A 22,297-nucleotide genomic window follows, 5' to 3' on the forward strand; every position below is an offset into this window, starting at 1 on the left:
CCCCTGTGACTCTGAGCTTTTGTCACGTCCACCTTTTCAGAAACAGAACTCCAGGTGAGTCTGCTGTGACAAAAAGGTTCAAGATCTGGAGAAAAAAACTCATCCCTGCTGTGAGGTATAGTGAAAGCTGTGTTACGTTTTAGAGATGTTTGCAACATTTTGCAGTGTAAACTTCTGGTTGTGGTTGAGAAAAACCAAATGCCTCCAGAGTCTGCCTCATTGCTCCTCCTGGAGAAAAGTTGCAAAGATGCAACCCAAGCTAAGCGCAATAGATTCATCTCAGCAGGGATTGCTTTTCTTCTCTGTTTAGTTATCTGTAAAATTCACTTTTCAGAAGGTCAGGCATCCTCTGTTCTCTTGGGAACAGCTTTACCATTCTTGCTGCTCTCTGCCGCTCTACGTTTCCCAGGAATATCTGAGATATTTTTAGCCATTGTTGCCTGTTTTTTCCCCTCTCTCTGCCGCTGACATTTCCTTCCTCTAACTCTTTCTCCTCTTTCTCTATTTACATGGTTGCTTTTCCTTCTTTCACCGCTTCCTTCTCAGCCTAGTCTTTACCTTTGGGATCAGCTTTTGTTATTTCTTTATGGATGCATGGATGATGGATGGATGGATCGATAAGGGAAGGATGGATGATAGAGGATGGATGGATGGATGGATGGATGGATGGATGGATGGATGGATGATGGATGGATGGATCGATAAGGGAAGGATGGATGATAGAGGATGGATGAATGGATGGATGGATGGATGGATGGATGGATGGATAAGGGATGGATAGATGGATGGATGATGGATGGATGATGGATGGATGGATGGATGATAGAGGATGGATGGATGGATGGATGGATGGATGATAGATGATGGATGGATGGACAATAGATAAGGGATGGATGGATGATAGAGGATGGATGGATGATAGTGGATGGATGGATGGATGATAGATGATGGATGGATGGATGATAGATAAGGGATGGATGGATGATAGAGGATGGATGGATGGATGGATGATAGAGGATGGATGGATGGATGATAGATAAGGGATGGATGGATGATAGAGAATGGATGGATAGATGATAGATAAGGGATGGATGGATGATAGAGGATGGATGGATGGATGGATGATAGAGGATGGATGGATGGATGATAGAGAATGGATGGATGGATGATAGATAAGGGATGGATGGATGATAGAGGATGGATGGATGGATGGATGATAGAGGATAGATGGATGATAGAGGATGGATGGATGGATGGATGATAGAGGATGGATGATAGATAAGGGATGGATGGATGATAGAGGATGGATGTATGGATGGATGATAGATGGATGGATGATAGATAAGGGATGGATGGATGATAGATGGATGGATGATAGATAAGGGATGGATGGATGATAGAGGATGGATGGATGATAGAGGATGGATGATAGATAAGGGATGGATGGATGATAGAGGATGGATGGATGTATGTATGGATGGATGGATAGATGGATGATGGATGGATGGATGCTAGATAAGGGGGGGGGAAAGGGTGATAGGGATGGATGGGGGGATGGAAAGATAGAGGATGGATGGATGGTTTGGGTGATAGATGGATGGATGGGATGGATGAAAAGAGGATGGATGGGGATGATGAGGATGGAAAGGATGATTGAGGATGGATGGATGGAGATAGATGGTGGATAGGGTGGAAAGGATTTATAGATAAGGGGGTGGGGTGGGGTTATAGAAGTGGGGTGGATGAAAAGAGGATGGATGGAAATTTTTAATGGTGAAAAGTGGATGGATGTAAAATAAGGGAGGGGTGGATGATAGGGGGATGGTGGATGTATGTATGGATGGATGGATGATGGATGGATGGATGATAGATAAGGGATGGATGGATGATAGAGGATGGGATGGATGGAAAGGATTTATTTGGGGTGTGGGTGGGTGGATAGATGGATGGAGGGTTTGATAAGGGTGGTGGAAAGAAGGGATGGTGGATGGAAAGGATGGATTTATGGATGGGTGGATGATGGAAGGATGGGGGTGGGGGTGAAAAAGGGTGGTGGAATTTATGGAGGATGGGGTAGATGGAAAGGATGATAGATGATGGATGGAAAGGATGGGTGGATGATGGAAGGATGGGGGGAAAGGGAAAGGATGGATGGATGGAAAATGGATGGGATGGGTGGATGATAAAAATAAGGGATGGATGGATGAAGAGGTTTGGTTTGGGTGATAGAGGTTTGGGTGGAAAGGATGGAAGGATATAGAGGATGGATGATAGATAAGGGATGGAGGATGATTGAGGATGGGGTGGGGTGGAAGTGGTTTGGGTAGATGGATAGATGGATGGATGATAGATGATGGAAGGATGGATGGGGTGAGGATGATGGATGGATGGATGGGTGGGGTTTTATGGATTTGGGTGGGTGATTGGGTGGATTGGAATTTGATGGATGGGTGATAGATTTATGGATGGTGGAAGGTGATGGATGGATGGATGGATGAAAGATGATGGATGGGATGGATGATGGATGGATGGATAGATTGGGTGGATGTGTGATGGGTGGATGGGTGGGTGGATGATGGGATGGATGGATGGATGGGTGGATGGAAGGAAATTTATGGGGTGGATGGAAGGATGGTTTAAAATTAGGGATGGGGTGGAAAGGGGTGAGGGGTGGATGATAAAATAAGGGGTGGAGGGGTGATAGAGGATGGGGTGGATGGATGATAGATGATAGGGGATGGATGGATGGATGGATGGATGGTAGAGGAAAAGATGGATGGATTTGGGTGGATGATTTTGATAAGGGGAAGGATGGATGATAGAGGATGGATGGATGTATGTTATGGGGGAGGGGGAAAAGGATGGGGGATGATAGATAAGGGGTGGATGGATGGATAGGGGGATGGGATGGATGGATGGATGGATGATAGGGGGATTGGGTGGAAAGGATGGATGATAAGATGGATGGATGATGGGGTGGATGGATGGATTTATGGGTGGGATGGTGGTTTATAGTGAAGGATGGATGGATGATGGTGGATGGATGATGGTGGATGGATTGATGGTGGGTGGATGATAGATAAGGGGTTGGGGTGGAAGATAGCGGATGGATGGAAAGGATGTTTGGGTTTGGTGGATGATTTGGGTGGATGGATAGATGGATGGATGATAGATGAAAGGATGGATGGATGATGGTGATGGATGGAAGGGGGGAAGGGGTGGATGGATTGTTGGTGGGTTGGGTGATAGATAAGGGATGGATGGATGATTGAGGATGGATGGATGATTTGGGGGATGGAAAGGGGTGGATGGATGGGTGGATGGAAAGATAAAATGGATGGGGGATGATAAGGGGGTGGATGGATGATAGAGGATGGGGTGATAGAAAGGGGTGGGTGGATGGTAGAGGTTGGGTGGATGGATTTATGGTGGGATGATGGATGGATGGATGGATAGATGGTTTGGGTGGGTAGTTTATGGATGGATGGATGGGATGTGGATGGATGGGTGGATGGATTGATGGTGGGGGGGGAGGATGGATGGATGGATTTGGATGGATTGGGTAGATGGATGGATGATAGATGATGGATGGATTTATGGTTTGGGTGGGTTGAGGGTGGGTTTGGTAGATGGGTGGGGTGGGTAGATGATGGAAAGGAGGGTGGATGGATGGATGGTGGGTGGGGGGATGGTTTGGGTGATAGAGGATGGAGATGGTGGTTGGATGGATGGATGGGGGTGGATTTATGGATGGATGGTTTGATGGATGGGGTGATAGAGATGGATGGTGGGTTGGGTTGGGTTTATGGATGGATGGGTAGATGGATGGATGATAGATGATGGATGGGTGGATGGATGGGTGGGTGTTTGGGTGGATTTGGGTGGATGATAATGGATGGGGTGGAGGTGGAAGGAATGGTGGAGGGTTTGGGTGGATTTGGTTTATAGAGGTTTGGGGGATGGGAAAGGTAGAGGATGGATGGATGGATGATTAGGAGGATGGGTGGATGGGTGATAGGGGATGGATGATGGGGTGGATGATAGTAAAGGGAAAGGATGGATGATAGAAGATGGGGTGGTTGGGTAGAGGATGGAGGGTGAATGGATGATAGATGGATGGATGATAGATAAGGGATGGTTTGGGTGATAGAGGATGGGGGGAAAGTATGTATGGATGGATGGATTATGGTGGATGGAAGATAGATAAGGGGTGGATGGATGTAGAGGATGGATGGGTGGTGGATGATAGAGGGTGGTTTGGGTGGATAGATGGAAGGATGATAGTAAGGGAAAGGATGGATGATAGAGGGAAAGGATTTGGGTGGATGGATGGGTTGATGGATGGGTGGATGATGGGTGGAGGTGATGGAAGGAAAGGTTTTATTGGGTGGATGGATAGAAGGATGGATGATAGATGATGGATGGATGGGTGGAGGGTGGATTTGGGTGGATGGATGGAAAGATGGATGGATGGGTGGGGGGATAGATAAGGGATGGATGGATGATAGAGGATTTGGATGGGGTGGGTAGAGGTTTGGGTGGATGGATGGATGGATGGTTTATAGTAAGGGGGTGGATGATTTGGGTGGATAGATGGATGGTGTAGATGATGGAAAGGAAGGATGGATGGAAGATGGATGGATGGAAATTTGGGTGGATTGGGGTTGGGTGGATGGGTGGATGATGGATGGAGGGGTGGGTGGTTGGATGGAAAAGTGGGTGGTTGATGGATGGATGGGGTGGATGATGGATGGATGGATGGATTTTGGATAGTTTGGGTTTATATAGATGGATGGGAGGGTGGATGGATGGGAAAGGGTGGATGGATGGGAAAGGATGATAGAGGAAGGGGTGGATGGAAGGATGGAAGGGGAAAAGGATGGATGGATGGATGGATGGATGGAAGATAAAAGGGTGGGGGATTTGGGTGATGGATGGTTTATAGATAAGGGGGGTTGGATTTTTAGAGGTTTGGATGGATGGTTTATAGATGATAGAAAGGGTGGATGGGATGGATGGGGTGATGAGGATGGGGGGATGGATGGAGATAGATAAGGGAAAGGATGGATGATAGAGGATGGATGGATTTTTGTATGGTGGATGGTTTGGGTGGATGGTTTATAAAAATAAGGGGTGGGGTGGATGTAGAGGGGTGGTTTGGGTGGGGTGGATGATAGAGGTTGGGGTGGATGGATGTTTGAGGATTGGGGTGATAGTTAAGGGGAAAGGGGTGGGGTGATGGGATGGAGGGTTTTGGGTGGGGGGGATGGATGGAGGATGGGTGGTGATAGAGGGTGGATGGATGGATGATAGATGATGGGGGAAAGGATTTAAAGGGCTGGATTTGGAAAGGATTGGGGTGGGTTTGGGTGGATTGATGGAAAGGGGGTGGATGATAGATTTAAAGGGATGGGTGGATGATAGAGGATGGGATGGATGGGGTTGATGGGGTGGATGATGGTTTGGTTGGGTGATGGAAAGGAGGATTGTTGGGGTGGTGGATATAGAAAAAAGGGATGGATGGATGATTTGAGGGTGGAATGGTTTTTGATGGATGGTGATAGATAAAAGGGGAAAGGAAAGGATGATAGAGGATGGAAAGGATGGTTGGGGTGATGGATGGGTTTATGGAAAGGATGGAAAGGATTTGTTTTGGTTTGGGTGATAGATGATGGAAGGAAAGGATGGGTGGATATGGAAAGGATGGATGGATGGATGGATGAAAGGGGGGGTGGATGGATTGAGGGAGGGTGGATGATAGATAAGGGAGGAAAGGATGATAAAAGGTGGATGGGGTGATAGAGGGGGGATGGATGGTGGATGGATGGATGGTGGATGGAGGTAGATGGAAAGGGGTGGGTAGTTTTAAAGGGGTGGATGGATGATAGAGGATGGATGGTGGTTTGATGGAAAGGATGATAGTGATGGGTGGGTGGATGGATGGTTTGGGTTTTATGGTGGGGGGGAAGGATGGTCGATGGAAAGATGGATGGATGGAAGGTAGATGGGGTGGTGATTGGTTTATGGATGGATGGATGGGTGATGGATGGGTGATGGGATGGATGGATGAGGGGGGGATGGTAGATGGATGGGGTGATAGAAGTTTGGGTGGAAAGGTGGGGTGGATGATGGATGGATGGGGTGGATGATTGGGATGGATGGATGGATGATGGATGGATGGATGGATGGAGGGATGATGGATGGAAAGGATGATGGGTGGATGATAGGGTGATGGATGGAAAGGATGATGGAAAGGATATGGGGTGATGGATGGTGGATGATGGTGGATGGATTTGGGTGGATGGATGATGGATGGAGGGGGGGATGATAATGGATGGATGGATGGTGGGGAAAGGGAAAGGTTGGATGGAGGATGGATGGAAGATAGAGGTTGGGGTGGATGGATGATAGATGGATGGAGGATAAAAGGGATGGGATGGATGAATGATAGATGAAGGGATGGATGGGAATTTGGGTGATAGATGGATGATGGTTGGGGTGGGGTGATAGATAAGGGAGGGTGGGATGATAGAGGGTGGGGTGGGTGTATGTATGGTGGATGGGTGGATGGATGATGGGTGGATGGGGATGGGGTAGTTTGGGTTTGGGTGGATGATAGAGGATGGATGGATGGGGTTTATAGAGGATGGGATGATAGATGGATGGATGAAAAGATAAGGGTGGATGGATGAAAAAGGATGGTGGATGGATTTGGGTGGATGGAAAGGTTTTTTGGATGGGTGATAGAAAGGAAAGGATGATAGATGGATGGATGTGGATGGAAGGATGTTTGAAAAAGGGATGGATGGATGATAGAGGATGGGTGGATGATGGATGGATGGATGGATGGATGGGTGGATGGTTTGGGTTTATGGATGGGGTGGATTTGTTTGGTGGATGATAGATGGGTGGGTGGATTTATGGATGGATTGATGGATGGATGATGGTTAAGGGGTAAGGGTGGTTTTGGGTGGATGGAAAGAAAGGTGGGTTTGGGTGATGGGGTGGATGGAAAGGCATGGGTGATGGATGGGATGGGTTTGGGTGAGGTGGATGGAAAGGAGGATGGAGATAGATGATGAGGTGGATGGATGGATGGATGGGGTGGGGTGGGGTGGATGATGGATAATGGATAAGGGAAAGGATGGTGATGGGTGGATGAATGGATGTTGGATGATGGATGGATGGAATGGATGGATGGGGGAGGATAATGGATAAAAGGGGGGATGGATGGATGGGGTGTAGAAGGGAATTGGGTGGATGATGAGGTGGGTGGATGGATGATGGATGGGATGGATAGATGGAAGGTGATAGGGTGATGGTTTGGGTGGGGTGATGGAAAGGATGGATGGAAGATGGATAATGGATAAGGGGGGGATGGATTTAAAGGATGGATGTTGGGTGAAAGGTGGTTGAGGGATGGATGGATTGGGTAGATGGTGAAAAGGGGGATTTATGGATTTGGGTGGATGATGGATGGATGATGGATGGTGGTGGATGTGGATAATGGATAAGGGGGGGAGGTGGATGGGTGGAGGGATTGAATGGGGTGTTGGGTGATGGATGGAAGATGGATGGATGGGGTGATAGATGATAGAGGATGGGAAAGAGGGGGGATGGTGATGAGGATGGATGGTGGATGGATAGAGGAAAGGAAAGATAGATGATGGATGGATGGATGGATGATGGTGGAGGGGTGGATGGATGGGGATGATGGAAAGGGAAAGGGTGGGTGGGGTGGATGGTTGGATGGGATGATGGTGGATGGATGATTGGGATGGATGGATTGTTTGGGGGGATTTGATGGATGGAAAATAGATTTTTTGGGATGGTGGATGATGGATGGATGGGGTGGGGTGGTTATTGGTTGGGTGGGGGGGGATGATGGGGGGATGGATGATGGATGGATGGATAGATGGATGGTTTATAGATGATGGGGATGGATGGAAGGAATTTTGTTTATTTGGGTGGATGATAGAGTGGATGGGATGGGTGGGGTGGGAAAGGAAAGGGTAGATGGGGTGGATGATAGAGATGGGAAAGGGGATGGATGGAGGGGTGGGGTGATAGAGGATGGAATGGATGGATGGAAAGAAATGGATGGAAAGGGTGGATGGTTTGGGTTTGGGAAAATTTGGGATGGGTGGATAATAAAATGGGTGTTTTGTTTGAAGGGGATGGAAAGGATTTATTGAGGATGGTGGATGGATTTATAGTTGATGAGGGGTGGATGGGTGGATGGATGGATGGAAAGATAGGGGGATGGATGGTGGATGGTTTGGGTGGATGGGGTGATTTGTAAGGGATGGATGGGTGATAGAGGGGTTTGGGTGGATGTTTTTTGGATGGGGGTGGAAAGGGGTGGATGATAGAAAGGGAAGGATGGATGATAGAAAGGAAAGGGGTGGATGGGTTGGGGGTGATAAGGATGGGGTGGATGGATGGTGATAGATGGTTTGGGTGTTGATAAAAGGGGAAAAGGAAAGGATGATAGAGGATGGGTGGATGGATGATGGGAAAGGATGGTTGATGGATGGATGATTGATGTGGAGGGAAAGGGTTTATGGCTGGGTGGTGGATGGATGATGGAGGGTGGAAATTTTTGGAGGGTGGATGATAGATAAGGGGGTGGTGGATGATTGAGGATGGATGGATGGATGGATGGATAGATGGATGGATTTGGGTAGATGATGGGTGGAAAGGATGGGATGGGTGGAAGGGTGGGGTGGAAAGGATGGATGATGGATGGAGGGGTAGATGGATGGGTGATTGATGAAGGATGGATGGATGGATGGATGATGGATGGATGAGGATGGTGATTTGATGATGGAAAGGATGGATGGGTGGATGGATGATAGATGGTGGTTTGGGTGGATGGAGGATGATGGGGTAGAGGATGGTGGATGGATGTGGGATGGATGGGAATTTGGGTGGGTGGATTTAAAGGGTGGATGGGTGGATGGAGGATGATGGATGGATGGATAAGGGTGGATGGATGATAGATGGGTGGATGGATGGATGATAGATGGGTGGGATGGATGATGGATGGTTTGGTTTGATGGTTTGGAAAGAAAGATGATGGATGGTGGTGGATGGGTGATGATGGATGGATAGATAATGGATGGATGAATTTGGGTGGTGGGGGAAAGGAAAAGGATGGTGGATGGATGGATGGCAAAGGAAGGAATGGATGGAAAGGATTTATGGATGGGTGGAAAATTTGGGATGGATGGATGGATGGATGGAAAGATAGTTGGGGGGGAGGGGTAGAGGATGGATGGATGAATGATAGAGATGAGGATGGAAAGGGTGGATGATTGATGGATGGATGGATGATAGATAAGGGGATTGGATGGATTTATAGAGGGAAAGGAAAGGATGTTTTGTATGGATGGATGGAAGGATGGTTTGGGGGTTGGGTGGAGGGTGGATGGTTTGGTGATAGATAAGGGATGGAAAAGGAAGATAGAGGATTTGGTTTATAGATGGATGGATGAAGTTAAAGGGTTGGGATGGTGATAGAGGAAGGATTGGATGGGTTGATGGGGTGGATGGATAGATGGAAAGGATGATAGAGGATGGATGATGATGGGATGGATGATAGATGGATGGATGATGATAAGGGATGGGAAAGGATGATAGAGGATGGGTGGTGTTGGTGGTGGATGGTGGATGGATGATGGTTGGGTTGAAAGGTTGGGTGGGGTAGATGGTGGGTGATAGATGATTTGGGTGGATGGATGGGGTTGGGTGAGGATGGTTGGGGTGGATGATTTGGGTGGTTTGGGTTGATGGTGGGTTTGGGTGATAGATTAAGGGATGGATGGATTGGGTTAGAGGATTTGGGTGGATGGATGGTGATAGAGGATGGTGGATGGATTGGAAGGATGTGGATGGATGGATTGATGATGGATGGATGTTGGATGATGGGGGATGGAAAAGATAGGATTGGTGGGGATGGATTGGGTGGATGGGTGATGAGGATGGTTTATAGATGGATGGATGATAGATGGGGTGGGGTGATAATGATTTGGGTGGATGGATGGATGATGGATGGTTTTTTGGATGATGGATGGATGATAGATGATGGATGGATGGGGAAGGATGATGGATGGAAAGGATGATAGGGATGGATAGATGGGGGGGGGCGGGTGGATGGAAGAAAAGGATGGATGGATGGGGATGGATGGAATGGATGGATGGATGGGGGGAAGATAGGGATGGAAAGGTGGATGAAGTGGATGGGGGGGATTGGGGGGGATGGATATAAAAAAGGGATGGGGTGGATGATTTATGATAGAGGATGGAGATGGATGGAAAGGATTGGGTGGATGGGGAAAAGAGGTGGATTTGGATTTTGGATAAGGGATGGGTTTGGGGGATTGATGGGTGGGGTGGGTGGTGGATAAGGGATTGATGGTGGATAGCTGGATGGATGGATGATAGAGGATGGATGGATGGATGGATGAATGGATAAGGGATGGATGGTGGATAGATGGATGGATGATAGATGATGGATGGATGATAGAGGATGGATGGATGGATGGATGATGGATGGATGATGGATGGATGGATGGATGATGGATAATGGATAAGGGATGGATGATGGAGGATGATGGAATTTGGGTTGTGGATGGATGTTTTTAAGGATAAGGGGTGGATGGTTTGGGTGGGGTGGGTGAAAGGATTTTTGGATGATTGGGATGGAAGGGGTGGATTGATGGATGGATGTTGGGATGATTTGGATGGAGGGGTGGGGTGGATGATAGATGATTTTGAGGATGGATGGGGATGGATGGATGGATGATGGATATGGATAAGGGATGGGGATGATGGAAGGAAGAATGGATGTTGGATGATGGGATGGATTTATGGGTGGATGGATGATGGATAATGGATAAGGATAAGGGAATGGATGGAAAGGGGTGGATGTAGATAAGGGAAAGGATGGAAGATAGAGGTTTGGGTTTTGGGTGGATGATGGAAAGGGGTGGATAGATGGATGGTGATGGATGATGGAAAGGTTTATGGAAAGGATGGATGGATGATGGGGGATGGGGTGGATGGTAGAGGGAAAAGGATGGAAAGGATGATAGATGATGAGGGGTGGATGGGGTGATTTGAGGATGGATGGATGGATAAGGGATGGATGGTGGATAGATGGTGGATGGGGGTGGATGGATGGTAAGGGATGGATGGGGGGATTTGATGGATGGATGATAGAGGATGGTATGGATGGATGGAAGATGGATAGATAAGGGAAAGGATGGTGGATAATGGATGGATGGATGGTGGAAAAAAAAAAAAAGGGATGGATGGTGGATAGATGGATGGGAAAATTATAGAGGATTTGGGTGGATGGATGGTGGAATGGGATGGATTTATGGATGGATTTATGGATTGGGTGGATGGGGTGGATAAAAGGGGTGGGTGGATGAAGGATGGATGAATGGGTGTTGGGATGGTGGAAGATGGGGGTGGATGGATGAATTTTTTGATAGAGGATGGATGGATGGATGGGGTGAAAGGGTTTTGGGGATGGTGGATTTATGGATGGATGGGGTGATAGATGATAGAGGATGGAAAGATGGATGGAAAGGATGGATGTTTGATGATAGAGGATGGATGATGGATGGAAGATAGTGTAGAGGATGGATGGATGGATGGGTGGAAAGGATGTTTGATGAAAGGATTTGGGTGGATGATGGAGGGTGGATGGATGGGGTGGATGGAGATGGATGGATGGTGGTTGTTTGGGGGGGATGATGGATGGAAGGATGGGTGGATTTGGGTGATGGTTGGGGTGGTTGATGGGGTGGATGATTTGATGATGGTTTGGGTGGATGGAGGGGTAGATTTGGGTGGAAAAGGATGATAGATGATGGTTTGGGTGGGATGGGGTGGATGGAAGATGGATGGAAGATTCAGGGTGGATGGATGGATGGATGGATGATTTGATGGATGGGTGGTTTAAAGGGGTGGATGGTGGATGATGAAGGGGTGGGAAAGATTGAGGGGTGGATGGGGTGGGGTGAATGGGTAATGGATAAGGGATGGATGGATGATAGAAAGGTTTGGGTGGATGGAGGATGGGTGATAGAGGGGTGGGGGTGGATGGATGGATGGATGGTAAAAGGGTGGATGGTGGATAGATGGATGGGAAAAGGGGAAAAAGGGGATGGATGGTGGATAGGGTGGTTTTGGATGGTGATAGGGGGAAAGGATGGATGGATGAATGGATTAATGGGTATGGGGGTGGTTTGGTGGAAAGAAAGGGGTGTTGGATGATGGATGTTGGATGGATGGATTGGATGGATGGTGGGGTGGATGAGGGTTTGGATGTTGGATGATGGATGGATGATGGATGGATGGATGGATGATAGATGATAGAGGATGGATGGATGGATGGATGATAGATGACAGAGGATGGATGGATGGATGGATGGATGGGTGGATGGATGATAGATGATAGAGGATGGATGATGGATGGATGGATGGATGATAGATGATAGAGGATGGATGATGGATGGATGGATGGATGATGGATGAATGGATGATGGATGGATGATGTATAATGGATGAATGGCTCCCATGTGAAGCCCCTGTGTGCTGACAGTTTGAGGCCCCCCTCCCGCTCTGTTGAGGTGAAGGTCACCAAAAGCTCTCACAATCTCCAGCAGAGGCATTAAAATTTAAACATATTCTTTTCAGAATGTAAAAATAAAATCGAGGCGACATGATTGGAAGAAATCAGCAGCAGTTTGATACATTTTCTAATTCTTCATTAATTAATAGCTGTTAAATTTCTCACACAGACAGATTATTCTGCTATTACTCTCCATTAAACCTTCCTCTGTGGGTTTATCTGCTTCCGCAGCAAGGATGACTCTGCAGATAATCTGATGCTTAGGGCCCGAGGCTCAGGTTTCCCTGGCTGCTTGGAAAGTTACCCATTTTATTTGCTTTTTATCAATATTATATGAGAAATTTATGTGAAATGGACAGAAACAGATGCAGAGTTTTTCCATTTGTATTTTTGTACTCTATTGCATTTCCTTTTCTCTTCTGTTTTCTTCTTACAGGACCTGAAAAAGCCATTTGACAAAGCCTGGAAGGACTACGAGACCAAAGTGTAAGAAACCTTCCCTTTAAACAACCTCTTTTCCACACATTTAATGAACGGGCATTCAGATGTTCCTTTAATTTAAAACGTTAAAGCTCTAACTCATCTCAGAGGTCGAACCATTCTCTGTAAATCACTGAAGTGGTTTAGTTTTGCTGTTATTAAGTTGAATAACTGTCCTCCGTGTCTCAACACGTCCTCCCATCCCATCGTCCTGTCTCTACCACAGGCGCCCCGTGGTTTAAAACAACCAGGAGTATTTATTGCGCTTTTATGCATTTTGCACGCAGCAGAGGACTCTCGTTAGTGAAAGGGGGACAGGTCTTTATCTAAGCCGTTTTCTTAATGAGGTTCATGCTTTGTGCTGACACAGAGGGCAGGTTGGGACATCGCCGTCTGTCTTAACTTCAACAAACTTCTGACCCAGATTTAGCTTTATATTTCTCATTTAATAAAGGTTCAAAGCTGACCAAACCGTTTTGACCTCGTTGTCAGGAAATAATCATCCTCTTAACCCAAACCAGTTCTCCAAACCTCAAGTTCCTAACCTTCCGTTGAAGTAATTTTGGGAAGGGGCGAAAATACTGGTTAGCTGATTGGCCTATGTTGGTGATAGACGGGCCAAATAAACCAATCAGATCAACGAAGCATATGACGTACTAACAGCCAGGCTACTCTTGTCGAAACCAGTCGGGAGAAGAGCAAAAACATGTTTTCCTCTGAGAAAAGCCTCCAGAGCAGTGTTTTGCTCTTCTTTCAGTGAAGAAATACTCTGTAATTCCCATAAAACTTGCTCGATAGCCACGCTAACGCTAGCTTCATCGGTTGAAGCCGCCATGTTCTTTAGACTGAGCTGTCGCGCTTCTCGTTGCGTCACACCTCAACCCGCCTCAAAGCCAACGCTGATTGGACTTTCGTTTGGTGAACGGCTCCAAATGTTCTTTAACGGAGAGTCTCTAGACTGATCTGCGAGTGAAACCTTGAAAGCTCCCGACATCAGGATGGGCTCACGAGGCTATCAAGCTCCTGTCACACCTTGGCGATTTGGACCGGTGTATGCCTGATGTACGAAAAATCTGGCATACGTTGGATAAGTTATGATACGTTTTGTATAACTTATGAGCACGCTGGCACACGTCAACATACGGCAAGTACGTTGAGAAGTTTTGTGCATGCTCAAAATTTCCCGACAAGTTACTCATAAGTCGTGACATTTAGCTCATCCATAACCTATAATTAAGTTGTGCATAACTTCTGCGTAACTTATCAAGACCTCATATCAACGTATCTGCCGTGTTCCAGACGAGCGCTGAACGCGTTTCTAACTTCCAGCTACTGTATAATGGCGTATTGGCAGCGTTTTGGTATAAAGGGGGATCACAGGAGGAAACCGTCAGTTCTCCTCCCCCATCATAGGGTGAGCCAGAAGGTGAGTGATGGATCCTCCCTGCGTTCACGCCCACCACCAACACACTTCCTAGCAGACATGACGCTCAACCTGCTGCGACTGCAAACCTTCTTTCTTTCTTTTTATTTATTCTTTCTTTGGTGGGCAGTTAGGTTAATACCGCGATTAAAGAAATCTTTTTATGCAGACCGGTCGCCTCCGGGCGCATCGCTGCTCCTGAGGGGAGTACCGTAGATTTAACTGATGCTTCGATGCTTGTGCATCATTTCATGAGCATTACGCTGCCATGCGTTGCGTATAAGTTAGGCTGTCGTTTGACATATGTTCTGGACTCGTTATGAATACTCTATTTATACGCCCATAATTGAAAAAATACATAGAAAGTTCAGCGTATGTCAGTGTTTTAGAAGATTCTGTGACGTTGTCATACGCTGACTAAATCAGCAAGGAGTGACAGGGCTCTCTGCAATAACAGGCGGCATTGAACATTTATGATATCTGTCTTTCCTGTGCAGATTTAAAAAAAAAATCAATGAGTTGTTGGTTATTAATTCAACCCTGAAAAAAGAATTGAGGATAAAAAAGGCACAAAATCCCTAAAAGTTTCAGATTTCTTAATAAGGCCTAAACTGTGGCTCTGTATTGCTGGTGATGTTTCTCCTGATCTCTGGGTTTAATCCTCTGCATTGTTCTTTCCAACCAGACCAAATCTGCGCCCAGATGAGTAAAAAAGTAACACTTTTAACTCGTTGGTATCCTTACCATCTGCAGCCTGTAATCTGAGTGGCAGACCGCTGTAGGGTGTTTTGGGGTTCCAAAGAAGTTAAAAAGCAATCCACTGCACTTTGTTTCCAAGTTTGAAGACATTTCGCTTCCTATCCAGGAAGCTTTTTCAATTTAAAATGTCAGAAATAGCTTTGAGTTGAGTTTTTATAGAGTGGACCAAAACAAAGTCTTGTTTTGGCTTTGAAAACATGCAAATTAAACTGCTACTCAACGCTATTTCTGACATTTTGAATTGAAAAAGCTTCCTGGATGAAAAGCAAAACGTCTTTAAACTTAAAGTCCGGTGGATATTTTTTTTTTTTTTTTTTACTTTTTTGGAATGACTATGACCTGGATGACTGGGTATCTTCACCAGCATGTTGTTTTGGCGATTTTTCACGCTATACTATGACTTTTTGGTAATTTTTTGTGCTTTAATCTGACCCTGCCAGGACCAAGATCGAGAAGGAGAAGAAGGAACACGCCCGGCAGCACGGGATGATCCGGACGGAAATCAGCGGGGCTGAAATAGCAGAGGAGATGGAGAAGGAGAGAAGGTTCTTCCAGCTTCAGATGTGTGAGGTCAGAACCAGAACAGAGGACTGTTTGTTTGAAAAGCAGAGAAAATTATGCCTTTTTGGTCCCTTTACTCTATAAAGGTGGGGCTTGCTTTCAAGCGTCTCTGTTAGATGAAAGCGTTCTTAAACACACAGCTCTGCCTTTTCCTCCTCTGACCCACCTACCCCTGATCTGCTTTCCATCTGTTTACAGTATCTCCTCAAAGTCAATGAGATCAAAATCAAGAAGGGGGTGGACCTGCTGCAGAACCTCATCAAGTACTTCCACGCACAGTGCAAGTAAGGCTCCGCTAACCGGCCCCGTGAAACCAGACCTTTCCAGTACCGGTTATCTACTCTTCAATGCAGGTTGTGCTGTTTAGTTTCTTTCAGGATGGCCTAAAAGCCGTGGAGAACCTGAAACCGTCCATAGAGAAGCTGGCTACAGATCTGCACACCGTAAGAGAAAAGCACATGTTGTTCGTGACCACTGCTTCTTCTGATACGTTTTTCACTTTGCTTCTCTTTCTCCTCCTTTGTCAGATCAAGCAGGCGCAGGATGAGGAGAGGAAGCAGTTAACTCAGCTGAGAGATGTTCTAAAAACGGCTCTACAGGTGGAGCAGAAGGAGGTAAACACACATTTAGCCAGGTGGTCAGTGTTTGAAGTGTGGTCAGTGTGTTTTCTATAGATTTCTATATCCTGCTTCAAGCAGTTTCCTCCAGAAGTGACCCAGGTAGCTTTAAAACACCTCCCAGAGTTCTGTTCATCTAAATTTAGTGAGAAAATACCAACTAAAGACCTGCCAACACATGGAGGTCCAACTAAAGTGACAGGCTGCATGAGGGGAGCATGGTATGGCATCTGGAGGAGCTGCAGAGGTCTCTTCTCCTTAAACCTGACTGGAGAAGACAGAAGATTCAAACTTTTCAACCTGCATGCAAGCACAATGGGAAGCACACCATGCCTGTGGTGATGCATGGTGGTGGCAGCATCATGCTTTGAGAATTACTGTAATCATTAACCCTTTAAAGTCCGATCCAAGAATAAAACAAAATAGAAAATTACTTTTATTTGTTTGAAGTCCTTATTTGGCCGTTTAACAAAATATGTAAAAAGAAAAAAAAGAGATACATTTTAGATATTAATAATTTATTACTATGCGATAAGTCGAGATTTTTTTGTGTAGTCTTCTGCCCTCTGTTATCAGGTATATCTGATTGTGTACAATAGGATTTTGAGCAAAGTTTTTTACCAATTAAATTATGCAAAAGGTGTCAGATGCAAAACCGTATGTATCAAATATGATACATTTGGCATTACAGGGTTAAGACAACCACATATCAACATATGAGGGCAGGATTATTGTCTGGAATAGGAACATCCAGCCAGAGATAAAACCAACTTAAATTTTTTACCATGCGGGCCAAAAAAGTCTGTTTTTAAAGTAATTATTTTGATCAAATTCGACAAATTTTGATTAAATTCTTTAAAATTTAAATGGTAAAAACTACCCACTCAGAAGTGAACTCAAAGCAGTCAGATTTCTATAGAAATGGTCTCATAGATCCACCAGATTCTCAGCTGTTAGCTTAGATTAGTTGGCCGTTTTATTTTTTAAAACTATTTTTCCTCCATCTTCAGATAGTTTCTGTTTCATAAAATCCCAGTGAAACACGACGATGTTTGTCAGTGAAAACGTCTGTGTAGGTGTCTGAATTTATAAATGTGAATCAATAAACATGAATAAATTGAAGATTGTATCTGTTCCTTGTTCTGAATTGTGTCATACTGGTGACATCAGATCTTTCTTAGCAGTTATGAATGCAAGTTACAACTTGACAAAGCTAACTTTACAAATCACAGGTGTAAGTAAAGACCCTGTAACATGTTGATGATTTAGCCAGTGTATGCCATACGTGGGCCATAAGTTACAGCTAAGTTATCTGATGGTTGACATGCGTTAAGTGTAAGTTGCTACTAAGTTGTGGCTTCTAGCTTATCCAAAACCTATGAGTAACTTGTGCAGGGTTCCCGCGGGTCCTTAAAAAGTCTTAAAAGGCATTGAATTCTTCAAAATAAAACTAAGGCCTTAATTGGTATTAAAATGTCTTAAATCAGTCTTTCGTAGGTCTTAATTTTTAAAACATCATAAATAGGATTATTTTTATTATGATTTATTTTTGTAATCTAAATAAAACTTTAAAATTGACAATTAAAAAAAAATAAAATAATAATAATAACAGCTCTCCATTATTGGTTCCGTCTCGATAGCGGAACCAATAAAGCGTTGTTGCGGCCGGGACATTTGGGAGATGCACCATTAACTTTTTGTCTGGGAAAATATGAGCAAGTGTAAATGTTACGAAAATTGTCTCCAGCCAAGAGTTTCCTCCATGGCTAAAACCAGGGAACATACATGAGGCTCAGTGGATTTTGTGCACGAAGTCATTCAAGCTCAGAACGATGGGAATTAAGGCAGTGGAGTCGCACATGCGAAGCACGAAACACAAAGCGTCAAAATGGAGTTACAGAGAAACAGCCGGTATTTCTCAGTTTAGTTCCACCCTTGTCTCTGCAACGCCTCCACTTATCACCAAATCAAACATACTAAGAAAACCATACAAAGAAAAATAGCTGCAAAAAAGACTTAGCACTGGTTATGTTGGGGCTTTAAAACTGATTTGTTTTGTTCTCTGCTAAAACAAAGTTTGTGAATTCAGTTAAATAATTGTTAAAATTTATCTGTCATTTGTGTGTTTTTAGCTTTCTTCCTGTATGGGAAGCTTTTCAAAATTTGAAACATTAGTGCAGTGGTTTATGTTAAAATAAACCTTTGGGTTAAGTTGTCGCAAGCAGGTTTTTCTTGTGTTTCTTGTGAATTTGGTCTTAAATTTTTATTTCAAGCGGCATTAAAAAGTCTTGAGTTTAACTTGCCTTATGCTGTAGGAACCCTGTTGTGCATAACTTATCAAGAACTTATCTCCAATGCATATCAACGTATCTGACGTGCTCCAGACTGTATTTTTTGTAAACTTTTAACTTGCGTTCTCACAGATAAAACATTTGATGTCATATGTATAACATGATAACTTGGAACAAATACAGATCTTGAATTTATTCACTTCTGTTAAACCTAATATATAAATTCATACACATACTGCTTTCTCTTTGAGGCATCTTACCACATGAAAGGGACAAAATGTGGACAAAATAGAAAGCTTTTTCTAATAATGCAGAAATAGGCAGCTCTTAGCACCAGAATGTTCTTTTCATGCATAAAATAAACATTGTTTTAATCCAAACACTGTGGAGCTGCCTTGTGTCCTGAGCTGCTGTCTGTCCTTAAACATGGCTCTCTTCTTTCCTTCTGCTGCCATGATGCTTGAAAAAACAAGACGAGGAGAGTAAGTGGATCTGATGTTGAACTTTTTAATTCCTCTTTGTTTTATTTTCATTCGCTGTGTCCGAACGTCCGCCCTAACCCCTATATCCCTCAATAACTATATAGAGAACGGACTATATAGTGGACTTTATAGTGAACTCAGTCAACTGAACGTTCGGATAGATGATCACTGCTTTTTGCTCCCCTGTGGTCATCTAACTCCCCCCGCATGCCGTCTTTATTTGTCGCCGCTGTCGGGACGCGACAGCCCATGGTGACAGTGGGCCGTTGTGACAACAAACCCCATGATGCTTTGTGAGGAGAGCTCTTCTTGCAAAGCATTCTGGGATATACCTGCCCGTCTAGTGACCATGGATGATCACTACTTTTCAAGGTGCATTGAGAAAAATTTTGAGTACACTACTTTTTCATCCACTTGACATTCTGACACTCATTTAAAATGGCGTAACTGCTATACAGCACCCTATATAGTGGTCAGTGTACAGTGCCTATATAGAGCCCTATATAGTGGTTAGTGTATAGTGCCTATATAGAGCCCTATATAGTGGTTAGTGTACAGTGCCTATATAGAGCCCTATATAGTGGTTAGTGTATAGTGCCTATATAGAGCCCTATATAGTGGTTAGTGTACAGTGCCTATATAGAGCCCTATATAGTGGTTAGTGTACAGTGCCTATATAGAGCCCTATATAGTGGTTAGTGTATAGTGCCTATATAGATCCCTATATAGTGGTTAGTGTATAGTGCATATATAGATCCCTATATAGTGGTTAGTGTATAGTGCCTATACAGAGCCCTATATAGTGGTTGGTCTATAGTGCCTATACAGAGCCCTATATAGTGGTTAGTGTATAGTGCCTATATAGAGCCCTATATAGTGGTTAGTGTATAGTGCCTATACAGAGCCCTATATAGTGGTTAGTGTATAGTGCCTATACAGATCCCTATATAGTGGTTAGTGTATAGTGCCTATATAGAGCCCTATATAGCGGTTAGTGTATAGTGCGTATATAGATCCCTATATAGCGGTTGGTGTATAGTGCCTATACAGAGCCCTATATAGTGGTTAGTGTATAGTGCCTATACAGAGCCCTATATAGCAGTTAGTGTATAGTGCGTATATAGATCCCTATATAGTGGTTAGTGTATAGTGCCTATATAGATCCCTATATAGTGGTTAGTGTATAGTGCCTATATAGAGCCCTATATAGCAGTTAGTGTATAGTGCCTATATAGAGCCCTATATAGCGGTTGGTGTATAGTGCCTATACAGAGCCCTATATAGTGGTTAGTGTATAGTGCCTATACAGAGCCCTATATAGTGGTTAGTGTATAGTGCCTATATAGAGCCCTATATAGCGGTTAGTGTATAGTGCGTATATAGAGCCCTATATAGTGGTTGGTGTATAGTGCCTATACAGAGCCCTATATAGTGGTTAGTGTATAGTGCCTATACAGAGCCCTTTATAGTGGTTAGTGTATAGTGCCTATATAGATCCCTATATAGTGGTTGGTGTATAGTGCCTATATAGATCCCTATATAGTGGTTAGTGTATAGTGCCTATATAGAGCCCTATATAGCGGTTAGTGTATAGTGCCTATATAGATCCCTATATATTGGTTAGAGTATAGTGCCTATATAGAGCCCTATATAGCGGTTAGTGTATAGTGCCTATGCAGAGCCCTATATAGTGGTTGGTGTATAGTGCCTATACAGAGCCCTATATAGTGGTTAGTGTATAGTGCCTATACAGAGCCCTATATAGTGGTTGGTCTATAGTGCCTATATAGAGCCCTATATAGCGGTTAGTGTATAGTGCCTATACAGAGCCCTATATAGTGGTTGGTGTATAGTGCCTATACAGAGCCCTATATAGCGGTTAGTGTATAGTGCCTATATAGATCCCTATATAGCGGTTAGTGTATAGTGCCTATACAGAGCCCTATATAGTGGTTAGTGTATAGTGCCTATACAGAGCCCTATATAGCGGTTAGTGTATAGTGCGTATATAGAGCCCTATATAGTGGTTAGTGTATAGTGCGTATATAGAGCCCTATATAGTGGTTAGTGTATAGTGCGTATATAGATCCCTATATAGTGGTTGGTGTATAGTGCCTATATAGATCCCTATATAGTGGTTAGTGTATAGTGCGTATATAGAGCCCTATATAGTGGTTGGTGTATAGTGCCTATACAGAGCCCTATATAGTGGTTGGTGTATAGTGCCTATACAGAGCCCTATATAGCGGTTAGTGTATAGTGCCTATATAGAGCCCTATATAGTGGTTAGTGTATAGTGCCTATATAGAGCCCTATATAGTGGTTAGTGTATAGTGCCTATACAGAGCCCTATATAGTGGTTAGTGTATAGTGCCTAAATAGAGCCCTATATAGTGGTTAGTGTATAGTGCCTATATAGAGCCCTAAATAGTGGTTAGTGTATAGTGCCTAAATAGAGCCCTATATAGTGGTTAGTGTATAGTGCCTATATAGAGCCCTAAATAGTGGTTAGTGTATAGTGCCTATATAGAGCCCTATATAGTGGTTAGTGTATAGTGCCTATACAGAGCCCTATATAGTGGTTAGTGTATAGTGCCTATATAGAGCCCTATATAGTGGTTAGTGTATAGTGCCTATACAGAGCCCTATATAGTGGTTAGTGTATAGTGCCTATACAGAGCCCTATATAGTGGTTAGTGTATAGTGCCTATACAGAGCCCTATATAGTGGTTAGTGTATAGTGCCTATACAGAGCCCTATATAGTGGTTAGTGTATAGTGCCTATACAGAGCCCTATATAGTGGTTAGTGTATAGTGCCTATACAGAGCCCTATATAGTGGTTAGTGTATAGTGCCTATACAGAGCCCTATATAGTGGTTAGTGTATAGTGCCTATACAGAGCCCTATATAGTGGTTAGTGTATAGTGCCTATACAGAGCCCTATATAGTGGTTAGTGTATAGTGCCTATACAGAGCCCTATATAGTGGTTAGTGTATAGTGCCTATACAGAGCCCTATATAGTGGTTAGTGTATAGT

General features: G+C 44.4%; 1 protein-coding gene across 2 annotated transcripts in view; it reads left to right on the top strand.

Annotated features, from left to right (window-relative positions):
- asap2a (ArfGAP with SH3 domain, ankyrin repeat and PH domain 2a) overlaps window positions 1-22,297 on the top strand; it is a 120,581-nt gene that overhangs the window by 74,211 nt on the left and 24,073 nt on the right. The window contains exons 5-10 of one of the 2 annotated variants that reach the window (XM_038307044.1): window positions 13,083-13,132; window positions 15,749-15,878; window positions 16,068-16,153; window positions 16,237-16,312; window positions 16,397-16,483; window positions 19,251-19,259. In XM_038307044.1, the coding sequence (XP_038162972.1) occupies window positions 13,083-13,132; window positions 15,749-15,878; window positions 16,068-16,153; window positions 16,237-16,312; window positions 16,397-16,483; window positions 19,251-19,259 (438 nt within the window). The remainder of the gene's footprint in view (window positions 1-13,082; window positions 13,133-15,748; window positions 15,879-16,067; window positions 16,154-16,236; window positions 16,313-16,396; window positions 16,484-19,250; window positions 19,260-22,297) is intronic. The other variant, XM_038307045.1, reaches the window with a different exon arrangement.

The sequence above is a fragment of the Cyprinodon tularosa genome, unplaced genomic scaffold (assembly GCF_016077235.1).
Source record: "Cyprinodon tularosa strain WSP-4 unplaced genomic scaffold, ASM1607723v1 ctg6, whole genome shotgun sequence".
In the NCBI taxonomy this organism is placed as follows: Eukaryota; Metazoa; Chordata; class Actinopteri; order Cyprinodontiformes; family Cyprinodontidae; genus Cyprinodon; species Cyprinodon tularosa.